Source organism: Haliotis cracherodii, unplaced genomic scaffold (genome assembly GCF_022045235.1).
Source record: "Haliotis cracherodii isolate W230 unplaced genomic scaffold, xgHalCrac1.p SCAF_5, whole genome shotgun sequence".
Lineage (NCBI taxonomy): Eukaryota > Metazoa > Mollusca > Gastropoda > Lepetellida > Haliotidae > Haliotis > Haliotis cracherodii.
In genome coordinates, this window is record NW_027266308.1 from 18,610,147 (window position 1) to 18,632,727 (window position 22,581).

Below are 22,581 nucleotides of genomic sequence, written 5' to 3' on the forward strand. Positions count from 1 at the left end.
GTACATGTTGGATCCTGTAGTCGTGCTCCAGTATCCAGCATAAGGCTTGCGACAAGGTGTCAAAAATCTTGGGGCTTGATCTACATCTGAATGCCAGTCTGGTGTAAAAATAATACTGTTCATCCCAGCGAAACTGAAATAGGGCCAATAGTCTTGGTTCAGTGGGATTTGCTTAAATGCGTCATTAATGTCTGTTTTGCACATCTGGGTACCCCTACCAAGCTGTAAGATCACTGAGATGGCATGATCTACTGTCACATAGGATAATGACCATTACAGAACATTATCAGACAGTCATTTTCGATTCTTTTTCTTGTTCTCAGGCTTGCAGTTCTTGTGGCCAAGTTTGTCGGAATTACAAGCCAAACACATGTGGAGGAAGGGGAATGGATTGCGTGAACACCACAAGTCATTGAAATTGTTGCACACTTCTTTCACATACTTCTTAACACGTGGTCTGCCCCTGGAGTCCATGCCGCCACCTGCTTTCCTGTCGCATATGATAATCCGTTCCTGCTTTATGGGTGGTTTCTGATAGGAATTCTCGACAATGTTGGGACAGAGATCCGTTCCATGAGTGATACTGTGACACACAGCACATGCTCGAGAGCGCAATCCTGAAGAACACAAACTGTACAGGCGTTGGTCACGCATATCCCATCTAATGTGTACTCCTTTCTCAGCATAGGCTGCCACTCTTGATGCGAATAGTTTATGATAGTCATAATGTGTTGTACCACCATAAATAGTAGACAATTCAATGACAGTTTGCTCATGGCCATCAAGTTGTTTCCTCTTAGCATCGTTATGCTCACTGTACACATCCTTGAATATTAATTAAATAAACTAGAAAGTGTTTTTACTCGTAAAAACATATGTCTCCCTCCACTCCCCTAACCCCCATTCATTCGTTTACTTCACGTTAAACCCCATCTCTTCATTCCCACCCTCCATTACTAAATAACAGAGACAAAAATAGAACTCCTAGAAATTTCAAACAACTAATGGGCACCACTTCAGGACTTGGTTAATATGTTACAACTTCATGAAATAATATTGAACAGTTTTTGAGTTATGGTCCGGAAACAAAGCTTACCCCCATTCAGAGTCTATGTTCAAGTTATCTCCATGGAAACGAGAAAAAATAAAAATGTCAAAAATCTCTAAATAGCAAAAGGCACCACTTCAGTGCTGGGTTAATGTGTATACAAAGTTTCGCGAAAAAATATTAAACGGTTTCTGAATTATGGTCAGGAAACAAAGCTTACCCCCATTCAGAGCCTATGTTCAACTTATCTCCATGAAAACGAGAAAAAATAAAAATGTCAAAAATCTCTAAATAGCAAAAGGCACCACTTCAGTGCTGGGTTAATGTGTATACAAAGTTTTGTGAAAACATATTAAACGGTTTCTGAGTTATGGTCAGGAAACAAAGCTTACCCCCATTCAGAGCCTATGTTCAACTTATCTCCATGGAAACGAGAAAAAATAAAAATGTCAAAAATCTCTAAATAGCAAAAGGCACCACTTCAGTGCTGGGTTAATGTGTATACAAAGTTTTGCGAAAACATATTAAACGGTTTCTGAGTTATGGTCAGGAAACAAAGCTTACCCCCATTCAGAGCCTATGTTCAACTTATCTCCATGGAAACGAGAAAAAATAAAAATGTCAAAAATCTCTAAATAGCAAAAGGCACCACTTCAGTGCCGGGTTAATGTGTATACAAAGTTTCGCGAAAAAATATTAAACGGTTTCTGAGTTATGGTCCGGAAACGGTGGGAACGCCGACGACGACGGGAACCGTGCCAAAAACAATATGTCTCCCTCCATTCTGGGGGAGACATAATTCTAAAACAAGACAAGAAATTTTCATGTTTAGTGATAATTCATAATAAACTCACGTTTTACACTGACACAATGTTTTTTTCCCCCATAGCCCCCAAAACCATTTCCCGCTGATCACCTTGAGCACCGGAAATACCAGTCAACAAATCCAAACTGATGACCGCAACATTATTCCATTATTATACTATTTGGTTATAAAAACCTGTTCATTCTATATCTGGACTTATGTTTGTAATATATTTTATTAATTTTATTCAAAATTACATTTAATCTTGTACTGGCTGCACTTGTTAGTTAACAACGTTACATTGATAATGATTATTTGCATATTCCTATACGTACGGTTCTCGGGAGAAAGTGATAACATCAAGTCGATGGCTTGCTGAATAAACAAGTTTGCTTTATATATGTACAAGTATATGCTGCACAAGTATCACAATGTCATAATGACACATGACCCACCTTATGTTGTACCTGGCTGTTAAACATCAAGCATCTCTGGAGTTTCCAGTCACACTCAAATTTTGCCTCAGACATGTTCACAGAGTTCGTCACTCTCACACGAAAGTCAGTGCCCTGAAAACAGTCGAAGCAACTAGAAAGCTGACCAAAACAAGACTAAAACAGTCCCAACAACATATGTTCACAAATGCTCCAAAGCATGGAGCCTCCCACAATGTTAAGTTAGGTAATGATTATTGATTGATGTGAAAATACAAGTGTCATTCAAATCTACAGATTTACTTGAATGCAAAACATGGCTTTAAACGATGTTGTCAGGTAAAACATTAGAATTACCATTGAAAGATATTAAGGAAGTGGCTAAGAAAGCAGACTAACTTATTCTGCAGCACTCTCAAGCATTGTATTTCCAAATCTTGGGGGAACCGATGTTATAGCTCCTCAGCTGCGGTTTGATTACTTAAAGCAACTCTAAGATTGTAAAGACAAAATTTTACAATCTTTCTTTGACAAAACAACATGTAATTATATTGTTTCTCATTCTGTAACAGTTGCTTAGAACTTACTTCTCGGAAGACTCATATATATAAAGGGGCACTGATCTAAAGCAATTCCTCGGGACTGGTTGTTGCCTTTGTTATTGTTTTTTCCCTGTGAGTACCCGGATGATACCCAACGCAACTGAGCGTGACAAGAGACTGGGCTACAGTCTGCAAGGACAGCAAAATAAACTTGGAGGCAATATTTGTTTTACCCATTTTTGAACACTGCTTGGTTAATTGAACACTGATTGGCTAACCGTGATCTATAAAGATTTCGACAAAGGGCGCATGTTAATTAATTTCTTCAGCCTAAACAAACAGACAAAAAGAACGGTTGTCGTCATTTGGAAATACCCCTGATTGTTTTGGTTTAAAAATAGTATCAATGCAGTGAAACCATTTTCGGATTTCGGACTGCATCGATAATACGATTACTACCACGTATTGAATCAACCACAAACACAAATGAAGTTGTAATACAGATTTATTCCCTCCCTTAAAGTAATTTTTCAATCCCAATAACAATATCTAAATTCAAACTAATACCAAATTAACTAACACAACTAACTAAACTAGCTTCTCCTACCAATAACAATACTACCACCTACTACTAATACTAATATCTTAATACTAACAGTACAAATGTCTACTACTAATAATACAACTATCTCCTACTAACAATACAACTATCACGATACACTATCCTAATACTAATAGTCTACTTCTAACAATACTAACACTAATACAGATGTTCTAAGAATAACACAACTAATACACAGTAAAACTTTGTGTGTGTATATATATATACAACAACAACACACAACCACAAAAAAAAACCAACCAAAAGATACAAAGCCACTCCACTGTCACTGTCACAACAGTTCTATACAGAACTTTAGAATCTCTGATGTTATTGAGCAGTTCATACGAGAATTCTTCCTCGTAATAACGAATGGTGATCTTTCCACCCAGGCGATGTTGTCCCCACGGAGTTAGGGTTGCCTGTTTACATGGATGCCACGGCTGTGTTCATCCTACGATGTGCCACGGAGACGAAGATACTTCTCTCCTTACGTTGGTCAACATGACAAAACAGAGGTCCGAGGTAAACCAGGAGAGAACAAGGCGCCAGGTGGTACAAAACCCAAACCATTTATTCCTATTAAAGAAAGGACATGTTACAACTGTAGTCAAATTGGACATTTGGCAGCACAGTGTAAGAAACCCAAATATAACGTGGCAAGTATCCAAGTAAGTGAATACACCAGTAACGTGTCTGCAGTCCTTCCAGATTGTATAGATGTTGAGGCAAGAATACCTGAAGTTGTAGATGGTGATGCCACAACTTCAGAGAGGGTGAGTGAACCAGATGTAGCCTCAGGAAGCATGTTTACTACAGACCACAACATGCCTATTCACAAGGGAAAGGTAAATGGCAAGCCAGTGGATGTCCTGAGAGACAGTGGCTGTACTGGCGTAATAGTGAGGAGGTCAAAGGTAGAGGATGAATGTTTGTCCTCAGAAACACAATCTTGTAAGTTGGCTGATAGTAGGGTGCTAATACTTCCCGTAGCATGGATTACCGTGGACACACCCTTTTATACTGGAAAGGTAAGAGCTGCATGTATGGACACACCACTCTGTGACCTGATATTAGGCAATATTCCAGGAGTGAGAGAACCAAGCGATCCAGATCAGACGTGGGATAAGGATGATATCCAGATGGTAAGTGCTGTGGAAACAAGAGGCCAAAGAAGAGTAAGACAAGAAGGCATGAAACCACTGAAGGCACTGAAACCTGTGGGGCTGACATTGAGTCGAGGTGAGTTCATTACCCAGCAACAACAGGATTCCAGTTTGGACAAAGTCAGGAAATTAGTGGAGGAAGGGAAAATTAGGGAGACCAGGCATAGTACTTCCTCTTACTATATTGAGAATGATATGCTCTATAGGAAGCATACCTTCACCAAGTTTGACAAGGGTAAGCAAGTTGTACAGGCAGTTGTACCAGTCGGGCTGCGTACCCAAGTGATGAAAGTAAGCCATGAAGCATTGATGGGAGGGCACCTTGGAATCAAAAAGACTTTAGATCGGGTTATGTCTCAGTTTTATTGGCCAGGAATAATGGGTGATGTTAGAAGACATGTGCTGTCCTGTGATATTTGTCAACGCACAACCCCCAAGGGCAAGGTAAGAAGAATACCACTAGGACAAATGCCATTAATCGAAGTACCATTTGAGAGAATAGCCGTTGACCTGATAGGCCCGTTGTATCCTGTCACTGACAAAGGTAATAGGTATCTTCTGACGGTAGTTGACTATGCTACCAGATACCCAGAGGCAGTACCTTTGCCAAGGATTGAAACTGAGTATGTTGCTGAAGCTCTTTTCGAAATATTCAGTAGAGTAGGTATCCCCAAGGAGATCTTGACGGACATGGGAGCCCAGTTCACTTCAGGTGTAATGAAGGAGGTAAGTAGATTATTATCCTTGCATCAGCTAACTACTACCCCATATCATCCAATGTGTAATGGCCTTGTGGAAAAATTCAACGGTACTCTGAAGACAATGTTGAAACGAATGTGTGCAGAACGGCCATATGACTGGGACAGGTATGTAGCTGCTTTGTTATTTGCATACCGAGAAGTACCTCAAGAGAGTTTGGGATTTGCTCCCTTTGAACTACTGTACGGGCGTACAGTTAGAGGGCCAGTGCAGATTCTCAGAGAAATCTGGACTAAAGACATACAAAATCCTGAGGTAAGAACTACTTATGAGTATGTGTTAGATTTGCAAAACCGACTGGAAGATACTATTCATATAGCACAACAAGAACTAAAAAAGAAATCAGGTAAGTACAAAAAGTTCTTTGATGCAGAACCAATTCCATTAGCCGATTCCGTATTTGCAAGGCTTCGACACTGTAAGTACCTAACCAAAATTGATGTGAGCAAGGCATATTGGCAGATCCCAATGGAAGAGAGTAGCAAAGAACTGACGGCCTTTATAACCCCTGATGGGTTATACCAATGGAAGGTGATGCCATTTGGAGTAGTCAACGCACCAGCAGTATTTTCCCGACTCATGAGGCAAGTATTACATAGCATACCTAACACTGACAACTACATAGACGACATCATAGAAGGAACAGAGGAATGGTCACCTCATGTGGTAAGTCTGAGAGACATATTTACAAGGTTAAGGCAATTTCATCTTACAGCTCGACCATCAAAGGTAAAAATAGGATACAAACAGTTGGAGTTTTTGGGACACAGGGTTGGGAGTGGCCTAATTCAGCCGGAGGGTAAGAATGTGGAGAAAATCCTAAATGTTGAACGACCACAAACTAAGAAACAGGTCAGAGCTTTGCTAGGATTAACTGGGTACTACCGGAAATTCATCCCAAATTATGCAGCCATAGCAGTGCCTCTGACTGATCTTACCAAGAAGGGCAAATCAAACAAGGTAGTATGGACAGAGAGTCAAGAGTTAGCTTTCATGACGTTGAAAACACACATGTCAAGTTTTCCAATCTTGAAACTGCCAGACTTGGAGAAAACATTCCTAGTAAGAAGTGATGCTTCTGATGTCGGAATCGGAGCTGTTCTTTTACAAGAACAGGAAGGTGAGCGGTTTCCAATAATGTACGTGAGTCGAAAGTTGGCAGAACGTGAGAGGGCGTACTCTACCATAGAAAAGGAGTGTTTGGCAATAGTATGGGCAATACAGAAGTTAGAAAGATATCTGTATGGGCGGGAGTTCATTCTTGAAACGGACCATCAGCCCTTAGTATGGATGACCAAAGCCAAGTTGACCAATGGACGAGTGATGAGGTGGGCTCTAACTTTACAACCTTACAGGTTTCTGATCCGTGCAATCAAGGGGATTGAGAATGTGGGAGCTGACCTCTTGAGCCGGTGTTCGCCCTAGTCACACTGTGTGCATAGCAGTATGTAAATAATGCATTTTTCAGCATCATAGTGAAGATATGACAGTCAGTACTTTTTGTGTATTATTGTTGTCATTGTGTATATATATGGTTTTGTATTAGATAATGTCTTTAAAAGACGTTAGGACAAAGTTATATGTGATCTTGGTTGTTATATAATTGTGCTCAGGTACAATTAACTTAAGTGGGGAGGTGATGTCAAGATCACAGATAATCTTGTATATTTTAATTATATGTTAGTACTTCAGATAGATGTATTACGGTACGGTTACATTAGTATATTAAGCTTAGCGAGTTGTTTTTAGATATTGTCAGGTAATACTATGGGAACAGGTTAGGTTCAGGGAAGCGTGACTGGGTACGGCTGATAGCTGGGGAGTTAATTGGTGTAACAATAGGGAGGTCAGGGGTAGCTTGGGCTTTGGGGTCAGTTTAAATAGCGGGGCAGGGTAATAATTTGTACAGTCAGCCAGAATCAGCATGGTCATGTAAGGCATGGACTAATATTGTGGGAGACTTCTACTCTGGTTGGCGTAAGTTTTTACATTTATTGTTTCATGTTGAATTGTATTTTAGAGGATAGAATTTTGAGTTATGTATTTTTTCCAAACGTAATTATATACACATATTGATGGTAATAGCGTAAAGCCACTGTAACAAATAACCACAACATGATCAAAGTATAAACAGTTCAACTCAGTAATATGTAAATCGGAGTATTGGTGCATGGCTGTATGTATTGTGAGGTAGTGACACATACCTCAGTGACTGTAATTGCGTATATTACATTGTAGTGTCCCGGAACTGGCCGGTTAACCTTAGAGTGCGTAGGAGGGAAGAACCTCCGATATTACGTAGGAGGAAGTAACAACCTCCAACATCACGTAAGGAGAGAAGTTCTCCGACCCAACGTAAGGAGAGAAGTATCTTCGTCTCCGTGGCACATCGTAGGATGAACACAGCCGTGGCATCCATGTAAACAGGCACCCCTAACTCCGTGGGGACAACATCGCCTGGGTGGAAAGATCACCATTCGTTATTACGAGGAAGAATTCTCGTATGAACTGCTCAATAACATCAGAGATTCTAAAGTTCTGTATAGAACTGTTGTGACAGTGACAGTGGAGTGGCTTTGTATCTTTTGGTGGTTTTTTTTTATGTGGTTGTGTGTTGTTGTTGTATATATATATACACACACAAAGTTTTACTGTGTATTAGTTGTGTTATTCTTAGAACATTTGTATTAGTGTTAGTATTGTTAGAAGTAGACTATTAGTATTAGGATAGGGTATCGTGATAGTTGTATTGTTAGTAGTAGATATTTGTATTGTTAGTAGTAGATATTTGTATTATTAGTAGTAGACATTTGTACTGTTAGTATTAAGATATTAGTATTAGTAGTAGGTGGTAGTATTGTTATTGGTAGGAGAAGCTAGTTTAGTTAGTTGTGTTAGTTAATTTGGTATTAGTTTGAATTTAGATATTGTTATTGGGATTTAAAATTACTTTAAGGGAGGGAATAAATCTGTATTACAACTTCATTTGTGTTTGTGGTTGATTCAATACGTGACATTTTGGTGGCAGCGGTGGGATATTTAATTATTGTCACTATTGAATTAACTCAGACCATCATTCTATGAGAGATTAGGAGTTACTTCCTTGATGGTTTATCCTTGTAGTATTTGTTTGGCCAGAGGTGTGATAGGACCTCCGGCACCACTTCTACATCCTTGAGTGTTCGAGTTAGAATCAAGGTTGGTAGGGTGTATTTCATTTATTGGTCAGATTAGGCTATTGGTTTTTTATTTTATAATTTTGGGTTCCATTCTATGCATGAATGTACTTTTGTATAGTCTAAGTTCCTATTGGTAGCATTCATTATTCACAGTTGTCCAAGACTAAGCCTGCTGGGTTTAACTGTACTTGTACTTCATACTATCACCATACAGCTAGATATGGATCTTGAAAAGATTATCAAATTGGGTCAGAGTTTAGGGTATGAGCAAAATGATTTGAGGACGTTTGTAAAAGAACAAACTGAGTTAGAGAGAGAGAAAGAGAAGGAAAAGTTGGAAAGAGAGGAAAGAGCAAGGGAGCGGGAAATCAAGAAAAATTAGAATTGGAGGAGAGAAAAGAGAGAGAAAAGTAAGAATGTGGAGAAAATCCTAAATGTTGAACGACCACAAACTAAGAAACAGGTCAGAGCTTTGCTAGGATTAACTGGGTACTACCGGAAATTCATCCCAAATTATGCAGCCATAGCAGTGCCTCTGACTGATCTTACCAAGAAGGGCAAATCAAACAAGGTAGTATGGACAGAGAGTCAAGAGTTAGCTTTCACGACGTTGAAAACACACATGTCAAGTTTTCCAATCTTGAAACTGCCAGACTTGGAGAAAACATTCCTAGTAAGAAGTGATGCTTCTGACGTCGGAATCGGAGCTGTTCTTTTACAAGAACAGGAAGGTGAGCGGTTTCCAATAATGTACGTGAGTCGAAAGTTGGCAGAACGTGAGAGGGCGTACTCTACCATAGAAAAGGAGTGTTTGGCAATAGTATGGGCAATACAGAAGTTAGAAAGATATCTGTATGGGCGGGAGTTCATTCTTGAAACGGACCATCAGCCCTTAGTATGGATGACCAAAGCCAAGTTGACCAATGGACGAGTGATGAGGTGGGCTCTAACTTTACAACCTTACAGGTTTCTGATCCGTGCAATCAAGGGGATTGAGAATGTGGGAGCTGACCTCTTGAGCCGGTGTTCGCCCTAGTCACACTGTGTGCATAGCAGTATGTAAATAATGCATTTTTCAGCATCATAGTGAAGATATGACAGTCATTACTTTTTGTGTATTATTGTTGTCATTGTGTATATATATGGTTTTGTATTAGATAATGTCTTTAAAAGACGTTAGGACAAAGTTATATATGATCTTGGTTGTTATATAATTGTGCTCAGGTACAATTAACTTAAGTGGGGAGGTGATGTCAAGATCACAGATAATCTTGTATATTTTAATTATATGTTAGTACTTCAGATAGATGTATTACGGTATGGTTACATTAGTATATTAAGCTTAGCTAGTTGTTTTTAGATATTGTCAGGTAATACTATGGGAACAGGTTAGGTTCAGGGAAGCGTGACTGGGTACGGCTGATAGCTGGGGAGTTAATTGGTGTAACAATAGGGAGGTCAGGGGTAGCTTGGGCTTTGGGGTCAGTTTAAATAGCGGGGCAGGGTAATAATTTGTACAGTCAGCCAGAATCAGCATGGTCATGTAAGGCATGGACTAATATTGTGGGAGACTTCTACTCTGGTTGGCGTAAGTTTTTACATTTATTGTTTCATGTTGAATTGTATTTTAGAGGATAGAATTTTGAGTTATGTATTTTTTCCAAACGTAATTATATACACATAATGATGGTAATAGCGTAAAGCCACTGTAACAAATAACCACAACATGATCAAAGTATAAACAGTTCAACTCAGTAATATGTAAATCGGAGTATTGGTGCATGGCTGTATGTATTGTGAGGTAGTGACACATACCTCAGTGACTGTAATTGCGTATATTACATTGTAGTGTCCCGGAACTGGCCGGTTAACCTTAGAGTGCGTAGGAGGGAAGAACCTCCGATATTACGTAGGAGGAAGTAACAACCTCCAACATAAGGTAAGGAGAGAAGTTCTCCGACCCAACGTAAGGAGAGAAGTATCTTCGTCTCCGTGGCACATCGTAGGATGAACACAGCCGTGGCATCCATGTAAACAGGCACCCCTAACTCCGTGGGGACAACATCGCCTGGGTGGAAAGATCACCATTCGTTATTACGAGGAAGAATTCTCGTATGAACTGCTCAATAACATCAGAGATTCTAAAGTTCTGTATAGAACTGTTGTGACAGTGACAGTGGAGTGGCTTTGTATCTTTTGGTTGGTTTTTTTTTGTGGTTGTGTGTTGTTGTTGTATATATATACACACACAAAGTTTTACTGTGTATTAGTTGTGTTATTCTTAGAACATCTGTATTAGTGTTAGTATTTTTAGAAGTAGACTATTAGTATTAGGATAGTGTATCGTGATAGTTGTATTGTTAGTAGGAGATAGTTGTATTATTAGTAGTAGACATTTGTACTGTTAGTATTAAGATATTAGTAGTAGTAGTAGGTGGTAGTATTGTTATTGGTAGGAGAAGCTAGTTTAGTTAGTTGTGTTAGTTAATTTGGTATTAGTTTGAATTTAGATATTGTTATTGGGATTTAAAATTACTTTAAGGGAGGGAATAAATCTGTATTACAACTTCATTTGTGTTTGTGGTTGATTCAATACGTGACACTTGTCATCCACGTTTTCTGGTATAACCCTACACTTGCTTATTTGTCGTCATTCACTGGATGCTCAGTTAATGAATTTATTACAGGTATAATTAGTGGTAGCACCACTCCGAATACCCGAGGAAGCTTCCCATTTGGCAATTATTGTGTCTGGGGTAATTATTCAATCAAAATTCAGGTTTGAAGTGAGGTGAAATGTGTTATGTAATATGCACGTGGCAGCCCAGCAAGAGATGAATGATCAGTTGATTTACTTTTTTTTGTAAATCAGCAGATCGTTTGTAGTCATCAAAGGATTAACAGAAAATACATTGATTGATTAATCACTATTATCTTGCATGGTGGATATGTCAAAAGTGAGTGTTTATATGTCTAGGTTTACTAAAACAAAGGGAATACACTCGTATCCTTGCCGATGTTAAAACAACATACTTTGTTCAAAGTGTTCTGATTGAAACAGCTGGTTTGACGGCCGCATCACCGCGGAAGCTAATATTCATAGAATAGTACTACTTTCAGTCATTGTCGGTAGGCATATTTAAATAATTATATCTACAATTACAGGTTACAAAATGCACAGATGCGGTTACTACAATATTCAAAGGATGTGTGGCAATACATTTCGTGCAGAAAAACACGACAGAAATCAACAAAGGGAATGTATTTACGTTTTGGAGACAACAGAGAGCTTGGAATTTTGGCGCTTTTCTATATACGACTGTGATGTCATATCTTTTGCATCACAATGAGCGATATGACGTCATAATGGTGACGCGCGATGTAGAGCGAAAGCCTTGCAAAGCTTGCTTTGTTTTCTTTAGGGATGCCCACCTCATGTTAGCTTACCAAGTTGCCGTGCTTATATGCTTTCAATGCCTGTCATATGATTTAACCGCCCTAATTTAACATTTGAACCCCACGCTGCGCGTTCGGTTCCAAATTCAATTTAGCGGGGTTAATCTACAGGTAACCTAGCTCTACATTGAAAACACAGTATGTTTATCTCCTAATTGTTATCTAACTCATTGGAATTTTTTAGGAACCGTGGATGTTATGAAAATAGTTGTCACGTGGGCTTTCTCAGCCGACCCTTGAGACTTGACACCTATGTGAAACACCTGAAACATTCTAAGTGATCAGTTGAGAAACGAACACGGGTTATGATATCCCAAAACGATATATATATATTAAAATATTTGATTGCTACAGAGACATGTGACATCGAATACGTTTCTTTGTACAGCTGCAGAGGTTTGGGAAATTGTTCCTTTGTGTGGATATTCACGGATACAAGGAAGCTGCCTAAAATTATACACATAAATTTGGTAGGTTGTAATTATGATATTCGCATTTTGTTTTCCTTCATTTGCAGTAGCATTGGACAGATTCATTCTTGTTCCTCTCTGTCTTGGTTGGGAAATTCTTCGATGTGCGATAGACGTTGTTTTCAAAAGTCTTTTTCTTTGTATATTACAGTCTTTTTGTAAAATGTGATTCGCTCTGGCAATTTATAAAATGTGTAAACATTTCATTTTGACTGAAAAATCTGTCCATTTCTTTAACAGATTGACCAAAATTGATTAAGACGATCAATAGGGCCTAAAAACATCACAATAAATTATTATGTAGGATTAGATGCCAAACAATATAGAAATGTACTTTTCATCATAACATTTTCAGTCTCTTGGTGATATTAAACATAAAAATGTTTGGAATTCGTTGTCATAATAATACAGATGGACATACTTTTCAGTCAATTTGTAAAATAACTGAATATTCAGGCGTTTAATAAATTTCCTAAGTGAAAATTTTGCACACTTTGACTATAAAAAAATAAACACGATAAAATAAGCAAACCTCAGGAGAAATATTTACTTTGTTTTGCAAGTCAAAATAGTGTAAACGAAAATCCCACAATTACCAAGCAAGTGACTTATCAAAACTTAGTCACCATTACCGATGCTTCCCAGAAAGATACCTACATTTCCTTATTATTTCCAAAACTGTTTTTCATTTTATTGATCAATGTGACCATAAGCCCTTATACTATCAATAAAAGTGACAAATGCGCTTACGAATTGCTCAGCACAGGTTACAAACTAGTCTAGGTTTCTGCTATATCATCCGGGTACTCACGGGAAAAAACAATAACAGAGGCAACAACCAGTCCTGGGGAATTGCTTTAGATCAGTGCCCCTTTAACGTTCAAGGTTGGTCAGAAAGTTTGACATATTCCCATTTTCTTTCACATTGCGCTTCCATTTAATGTTTTTGAACCTGAGAAATACCAAAACTGAATGATAAATACCTTCTACTAGAGATTTGTAAGTTAAGAATCTCTTTACATTGTTTAGAAATACAAGATATTAGGAAGCACAATGACTATAGACTACATAGAGTATTCAAATATCATACATATCGCCAATGTGGGTCTATTGAAGACGAATTTCATGTCCTGTTAATCTGTGATGCCTCTGCTTCCCCATTAAGAAATATTTGTAACATTTAGCAAATTCATTTGAGTCATAATAACAAAAGTAATAATAATAAGTCCATTTATAATGCGCCAGATTTCCATTCACCATGTTAATGCTCATAGCGCTACATGAAGCAGGTTATGTTAGGAAAATGTCGTGGCTGGGGGAGAGAGGTGTTGGCGGGGTAATCACATGATCAGGTCGTGTAGGTCGCTATGCACGGGATTACAATGCATGACCCTTTTGTTTGGATGGTGACCATGGTGATGCTGTGATGTGTTCGGACGAATTGTTCTTTAGAGGCTGGAAACTCTTGTTTCTACATAGGATTGAAGATGAAAGAAAAATTGCATAGTGTGAGATTGGATAAATATTAAATTCTAGTAAAATCCTTGACATTTTTAATATTTGTATACTTGTCCTGCATGACTCCTTAAGGCATTTTTACTTGCTGAAGAAGTTGTTTCAACTGGTTGTGTGGCTAACCCTATCACACAGCTCCCATGTGACCCGGACTTAGTGACATCACTGACCAGCACATTACTGCTAAAACAGCGCATCTGAAGGCATCAAGGGCAGGCAACTCTGCGATGGGTGGGCCACTTCTTATGAAGTAATGCAGGATAAGTATACAAATATAAAAAATAGGATTTTACTAGATTTTATAACTGATCCTGCATAACTCCTTAATGCATCTGCATTGGATGGAACAGCAAAGGGCATACTCTCAAATGAGATCCTGTGACTCTCCATAGACTGCACAATAAGCAACAGCGATGTCCGGCATTGAGCGACAATTCCTGTTCGGCAGGCAGGGAAAGAGTCCGGTATGCGTGATGTCCCGGTATCATTGCAGTAAAAGAATTAAATGGGGTAAACAGGGTATGCTGAAGGCTTGCGGATGCAGCACTGAAGAGATGAAGGTCCCAACCTGTAAGTTCTGGCTGTTGGCAAACAGGTCTATGTTGGGATCGCCGAGGTGTAGCCAGGTTTACATTCTGTGGGGGCTACCCTGTCCGGTCTGGAGAGAGCATCCGCAAGAATGTTGCAACAACCTAGGATGTGTTGGATCTAAAACTGGAGGTCCAGTTGAACGATCAGATGGTGTGGTAGTCTGCTGTGAGGGTGAATCAGGATGTAAAGTTGTTCAAACAAAGTCAGGACCAGGTTCAGATCCCAGGCCGGGGTCTGAACATGGCCTTCTGATCTTCTAGCCGAAAAGAGCACCTGACAGTTAATTGATCAGATGGATTACCCTGAATGTCTGCAGTAACAGGGAGAAGGAATGGGTTGTCCCCTGGTTGCGGTGATGTTATCTTTGAATATGGTGATCCGGGCATGTTGAAGCATCTGCTTCCAGTGAGATAGAGCCAGGATAAGGGCCTCCAGTTCTAGGTTGTTGATATTCCACTGTTGTTGAGCAGGGGACCACAGCCCCGAAGCAACTTGACCCTTCAGATGTGCCCCCCTACCTTGGAGTGGGGCGTCTTTGAACAGGTGAAATGAGGTCGTGAGCTCTGTCAAGGCGACACTGTCTGAGACATTCAACTCCACCGTTCACCACTGGAGATGTGGCTTGAGGTAGTCTGGGGGGACGATGGACATGGACTGGTCCTGGCGCCTGATAAGCAAAGATGGGGCGCAGCTGGAGCCTTCCTCTGGATGTCAGGTCCTGTGCTGATGTGAGAAGGCAGAGAGTACGGGGTTGTTGTAGAGCAGGGAGTAGGTGGGGTTGTTGTAGAGCAGGGAGTAGGTGGGGTTGTTGTAGAGCAGGGAGTAGGTGGGGTTGTTGTAGAGCAGGGAGAAGTTGAGGTTGTAGAGCAAGGAGTAGTTAATGTTGGATGCGGATAGGAGGTCTCAATCGGTCTGTAAGCGGCCTGTGATAAATTGGAGATCCTACAAGGGCGTGAGCTCCAATTTCTGGATATTGATGATCCAGCTCAACTGATGGAGGAGACGCTGAGTGAAGGCAGATCAGTGTGGCCGTGTCCTGGTGGTTCAAGAAGCCATCATGGATGTACGCCTCAACTGGACACCCCTCAGATGGAGGTAGGTGGCTATCAGCTTCGTGATGTGTGTGAATAGCCACGGGGCTGAAGAAATTCCAAATGGAAGGAATGCCCATTAATAGTGCAATACCTAGAAGATTAAGCAGAGGAATTTCCTGTCGTTGGGGTGGATCGTGTTTCGAGTGGATCCACTGAACAGTTTCCATACATAACAAGGAGATCACACAACAATTTAAAAACAATTTAATACTAAGTTAAAACTAATATTTTTCACAAATAGCAATAGCAAGTATCAATCACAATAAAAACAGTCTTACTTTATGCTGTAATTTTCCATCATTTCCGAACAAGATCCAGTGAATGTGTCTCATAATCCATTATTCACCATAGTTCACACATTGCCGACATGGCTTGCACTATTAAAGTTTCAAATCTTGCTCTTATGGCATGTCAGTTAACACCTAAACCCAACCTAGGAACTGACCACTTTGTCTTGCTGTCAAGCAATAGCCAAGCTACAATTGCGTAACATCAGCCTTAACTTGGCTGTGAGTTTTACATATGGACAATGTGAAGTGAAGTGTGTGATTGGTCAGTGTTGATCACAGTGTTGATCACTGGCAATCTGTACACAGGCAACATAACATATAAAGAGGTATGAATACACATTTCATGAAAACTAAGTACATTTAATAAATTCTTCATGAAAAGTAAATATACATATATAATGGATTCTCATAACAATCGGTACGTGTCCTGGATGTCTTGGCTGATCAGGGCATCTTGGGCCTGGATCTTGTAGCTGAGTAGCCTGAGTGTGGAAATCTGGCAGTATGGTGGACAGTATTGTTGAATGTAGCCTAGTTGTTGATCATTCAATATCGGTCCAAGTCCTTTTGGGGGACGGGGAATATCAGTGAGTAGAAGCCTGGCGTTTGAGCCAGCGTGTGTACGATCTCTATGGCCTATTTGGCCAGCAGTGTATGAAAGTTGGAGCACAGTAGCCACTATTGTGTAGGGGGGTAAGTGCCTGCTATGGGTGGGGCGTCTCTGAGAGTGAGTTGATACCCTCAGCGCAGTATGCTTTTGATGAATGGGTCCCCCAGAATGTCCCAGTTCTGCCAATAGTGCCCTAATCTCCCACCTACAGGAGTCCCAGTCATTTGCGTCCGCCGTAACAATACTTTGCCTTGTGGTCCGCCATGGGAATGGTCACAACGTAGGTGCTGGAGGCATTGTTTTGCCTTGTGGTCCGCCATGGGAATGGTCACAACGTAGGTGCTGGAGGCCTATAATAAGGCCTTATCCTAATAAAATTGTCAATTTTGAAAATTCTAGTTCTATTCCAGTTTTGCCTTTGATCCATTTTGTAAGGAATTTTCAATAACATGTGCCCTTAGGGTTGTTTTTTTCTTGTTAACAAAAATTGCAAAGAAATGATTCTTTATATCCTATTTTGTACAGTAACTCGTTTGTTGGTATAATTCTATGAATAATACTGTATTGGAACCATTTGAGGACACATATCTGTGGGGGCTACGATTCATTGTTTGCCAATCTTTTTCCGTCATGTTAAGGCCAAGATCTAGTTCCCGTCTTTGAACATATTTTTGGGATATCATATTGTTGGATACTTTATTTAAGATATCATAAAATACCCTACATACCCTCTTTGATAGAATTTCCTTTTTTTCTTTCAAGTCTCCCCATGCACACAGAACATCTTTCCGAAAAGCATTAATCCTATCATTTATAACCTTTTCTGAAATACAGAATCGGCATTTTTGCAGAAAATCAATTTGTGTTGGAGTTATATTATTAATCAAAAGAGTGGTAAGTTTAGAGTGTGGATGTGAATTGAATAAACATTTAATCCAAGATATCTTTTGAGCATTGATTGTATTTTTAATATCAGGCACTCTTATACCTCCGTCATCATAAGGTTTCATCATAATATTTCTACTGATTTTGTCTGGTTTATTTTTCCACATAAAACGAAAACACAGTGTTTCGAGTTCTTTTATAAACCTTTCACTTGGATTCGGTAGGCTTGAGAAAAGGTGGCTTAGTTTAGGTAAAATAAGACTTTTTAATACAGTAATTCTACCTAATGGGGTCAGGTCACATGCTAACCAAGAGTTCATGATGATTTTTAAGCTTTTTAGTTTGTCTTTGTAATTTCTTTCTACCACTTCTGCCACATTGTGAGTAAAAATAATACCGAGAAGATTAAAACTTTTTCTTGACCAATCTAAATTCCAACTTTTGCACATAGTTTTATCAGAGGAGCGTTGTGAGCCAATCCACAACACTTGCATTTTGCTTGTGTTAATTTTTAGGCCTGACAAAGATGCATATGTTTGAAGAGTTATCATGGTGTTTTGGAGACAATTTTCAATTCCTTCTAATATGAGAGATGTGTCGTCTGCGAATTGGGAAATTAGATATTCTATCTTATCGATCTTAATTCCATTTATATTTTTATTAGTGCATAGCATTATTGCCAAAATTTATGTGCATAACAAGAATACATAAGGAGATAACGGGTCACCCTGTCTACATCCTCTTTAAAAAAATCTGAAGCAAAACCATTAACTAAAACACTAGATTTTGTATCGTGATAGAATGTTGTTATCCAGTGCTTAACTGAAGGTCCAAAATTAAACAGGGTCAAAGCTTCTTGGATGAATGTAATACCTTTTCAAAGTCTATAAGTAACAACAACCCTGGGATTTCCATGCATTCAGTAAAGTCCATGTCATACATTAATCTAGTGCATTCTCCAATGTATCGTTTTGACATAAAACCTCTTTGATCTTCGTTAATTATTGTTGGCAGAACTTTTTTAAATCTATTTGCTATTGTGGCTGATGCTATCTTATAGGAAACATTTAATTGGTCTCCAATTTTTTAAGTGCTGCTTTGGTTTATCTATTTTGGAATGCATGTTATTAGACCCTGCTTTTGACTAATTGATAATTCTCCTCTTTTGAAACCTAGATTCAATGATCGTATCAGATATTTATGCAGATCTAGCCAGAAAAATTTGTAGAATTCTACAGTATATCCATCAGGACCCGGACTTTTTTTCATTTTTCATATTTTTCAAAGATGTTAAAACTTCCTCATATTGTAACTTACCTTCGAGGCCTTATTGTTGTGGTATGCTTAGTTTTGGAATATTGGAAGGTCTTTAAACATATCATCTAGGTCCATGTTTCTACATGTCTGTTTCGTGTACAACTGTTCGTAATATCTCTTGGTTTCGTTGATAATATCTTTTGTTTCAGTTATGGTATGTCCATTCTTTGTTTCTAGTTTAGCTATTGCCTTATTCAGATAGTTATTTTTTTCTAAGGATAAGAAGTATAAATGTTATTTATTTCTTCCAGTTCAGTGTTTGCCTCTTTAAGTTTCTTTAGGATTTTTTTTTAAAATTTCTATATCCTTTGAGGTGTCTAGATTGATTCGCAATGCTTCGATGTGTTTTTGTAAGCCGTTTTCTTTCTGTTCTCGCTTTCCTGTCCTTTCCGAGGAGTATTTAATAGTTTGACCTCTTATCATCAACATTAGTGTTTCGAAAAATGTTGGTCGTCTATATTAAATATGTAAACAACATTTCATACAATATTGTCATAGCGACTGATTTATGACATCCATTGTCTGAAGAACATTTAATTGCAAAGGCTCATTACCCTGGAGCCATGCCATCTATATGCCTTGAAACACTTAATTGCTGTTATTTATAAGATGCTAATCCTAATTGTTAATCCCCATTTTTGTGTACATCGACCGTCTGCCACCCTGAATGAGATGTGCAGGTATGTCACTGATAAATTACTGTTTATATTTATATTTATTACTTACTAAATGTCAGGTGACCTTGGCTGTATAAGCCTTGGTCCAGAGAGATTGAAAAAGGAGAAAAGAAAGGTCTTACCCTTAGCCTAGCTAGGGTTAGGCTTGGTGCTCCGGGGCACCTAGACAACAACCACTACCACTAAGTGCTGACCAGGCACATAGTGTATTTTGTATGTACATATCTACATGTATAAAGTAAAACTGTATATACCGCAAGACATCGCCCCCAAGTTGTCACTTCCTACTGAGAACCATACGTCGACCCCTTGCATATATAAGTATGCAAATTATTCATCAATCAACATCAGACCCACACGCGTTGTTAATATTATCCCCAAGTACCATGATTTGATATTAAATTACATGTAATTATTCATATTATTTGTATATATTGTTAATGAATATGTTTCATTTATTTTTGCATGCATATATTTTGGTTCTGTATGAGTATGTATGTTTAGGATGTTTTATGGGGGGGGGGGGGGGGGGGTTCCATGCCATGTGTCTGTTGTTCATGTGTTATTTGTACAGTTTTTAATGATGTATGGAAATCAATTTACTGTTATAAGCTAAAGAGCATCTATTCTATTGTGATTTATGCATATCTTGTGTATGGATAACTATGCTGTGGGAAGAGTATCTATGTTTATGGAGGCATGTTGTGTTTATACTATTTTGATGTGTGGATTGATGAGATTCTTTTTGAGGTGGCTATTACTTATTGGAGTGAGTGAGTGAGTGAGTTTGGTTTTACGCCGCTTTTAGCAATATTCCAGCAATATCACGGCGGGGGACACCAGAAATGGGCTTCACACATTGTACCCATGTCGGGATTCGAACCCGGGTCTTCGGCGTGACGAGCGAACGCTTTAACCACTAGGCTACCCGACCGCCCCATTACTTATTGGAGGTTACACATTTATATTATTTCTGTTTAATTTACTTCAACATGTGCTTAGTGCATTGAAACATATACTATTGTGGTAACACACAGTTTGCCTTTACATATCAATAAATGACTTTGACAATGTGTTTGCAGTGTGATGTACACATACTATTTCATGTTTCCATACCTCTTTGTACAACATACAACACATCAAATATTGCAGGAACGCGTACATCATAATATTCATGAGTATGTTTTTACACCAAGTTTAGCGATATTCCAGCTATATCCTGGCTGATCAATAATGAATATAAAATATGGCAGGGCAAATATGCATATGTTTTTCATAGCTATTGTCTATAATTTTAGACAGTACGTGGTAAGCCCATTGCGCATATACATTTTACGGTTCAGTCTATAATGTTAAAGAAAACAAGGTAGGGCAAATAAGCATATTTGTTTCTTAGCCATAGTCTGTAGTATAAACAAGAAAACATGGTAGGCCAATTGTTCATATATGTTTCTTAGCCATAGTCTGTAGTAAAAACAAGAAAACATGGTAGGCCAATTGTTCATATATGTTTCTTAGCCATAGTCTGTAGTAAAAACAAGAAAACATGGTAGGCCAATTGTTCATATATGTTTCATGGTTCAGGCATATAATGTAAACAAGTTTAGTAGGTTTATTATGCATAACATGGTAGGGCAAATAGGCATATTTCTTTCTATGCCATGGTTTGTAGTGTAAACAATACTTGGTTGTCCTGTTTTGTGTATGCGTTCTATGGTCATGATATGTAATGTCAACAGAGCATTATTTAGGCCTATGATACTAATATGTTTATGGTCATGGTCTATCATGTAAGCAAAACTTGGTAGGCTTATTATGCATAGATGTTTCTTGGCCATTGTCTATAATATAAACAAAAAACGTTGTAGGCATATTATGCATATATGTTTCTTGATTGTAGCATTTAGTGTAAACAGAAAACTTGGTAGGCCTATTGTGCATATAGGTTTTATGGTCATGCCATATAATGTAATCAAAAACCTAGTAGGACTATTATGCATTTATGTTTTATATTGTAGTCTATAGTGTAAGCAAAAACCTGGTAGGCCTATTATGCATATAGGTTTTGGATCATGCCATATAATGTAAACAAAAACCTGGTAGGACTATTATGCAAACATGTTTCTTGATTGCAGTCTGTAGTGTAAACAAATACTTGGTAGGACTATTATGCAAACATGTTTCATGATCATATTCTATAATGTAAACAGAAACTTGGTAGGCCTGTCATGCAAACATGTTTCATGATCATATTCTACAATGCAAACAGAAACTTGGTAGGCCTGTCATGCAAACATGTTTCATCATCATGTTCTATAATGTAAACAGAAACTTGGTAGGCCTGTCATGCAAACATGTTTCATCATCATATTCTATAATGTAAACAGAAACTTGGTAGGCCTGTCATGCAAACATGTTTCATCATCATGTTCTATAATGTAAACAGAAACTTGGTAGGCCTGTCATGCAAACATGTTTCATGATCATATTCTATAATGTAAACAAAGACTTGGTAGGCCTGTCATGCAAACATGTTTCATCATCATATTCTATAATGTAAACAGAAACTTGGTAGGCCTGTCATGCAAACATGTTTCATCATCATGTTCTATAATGTAAACAGAAACTTGGTAGGCCTGTCATGCAAACATGTTTCATCATTATGTTCTATAATGTAAACACCACATGGTATGCTCATCATGCATAAATATTTCATGCTCTATAGTGTAAACATGAAATGGTCGGCCTATTATGCATATTATTTCATGGTCATGCTCTATAGCGGGAGCAAAACATGGTAGGTCTATTGGTATTATACAAATATGTTTCATGGTCAGAGTCTAATATGCAAACAAACATGATGGGGCGGATATGCATATATATTTCGTAACCATGTTACTAATTTTTAGTTGCCATATTAGTACTGGGCAAGGGTGTCAGGGATAGGCACATTCACTAGTGTCCAGGAGGTATTTGTGTCTTCAGGCTTTTTCACCTCAAGCACAAGATCAATACTTTTAATTCTTACCCTGGTATACAGGCCCTTTTCCTTTCTTAATTCATATGCTTTTTTGTTGAGGAGTGATCTGATCTTTTTCATAGATATTGGGAGGCCTGTTTGTACATTCATATTTAAGCCATA

The 22,581-nt window shown here is 38.5% G+C and overlaps 1 protein-coding gene across 1 annotated transcript in view; it reads right to left on the reverse strand.

The window, feature by feature from the left end:
• LOC139442848 (E3 ubiquitin-protein ligase FANCL-like) overlaps nucleotides 1-22,581 on the reverse strand; it is a 148,645-nt gene that overhangs the window by 96,949 nt on the left and 29,115 nt on the right. The window contains exon 3 of the mRNA XM_071223748.1: nucleotides 2,309-2,422. Coding sequence (XP_071079849.1) covers nucleotides 2,309-2,422 — 114 coding nt within the window. The remainder of the gene's footprint in view (nucleotides 1-2,308; nucleotides 2,423-22,581) is intronic.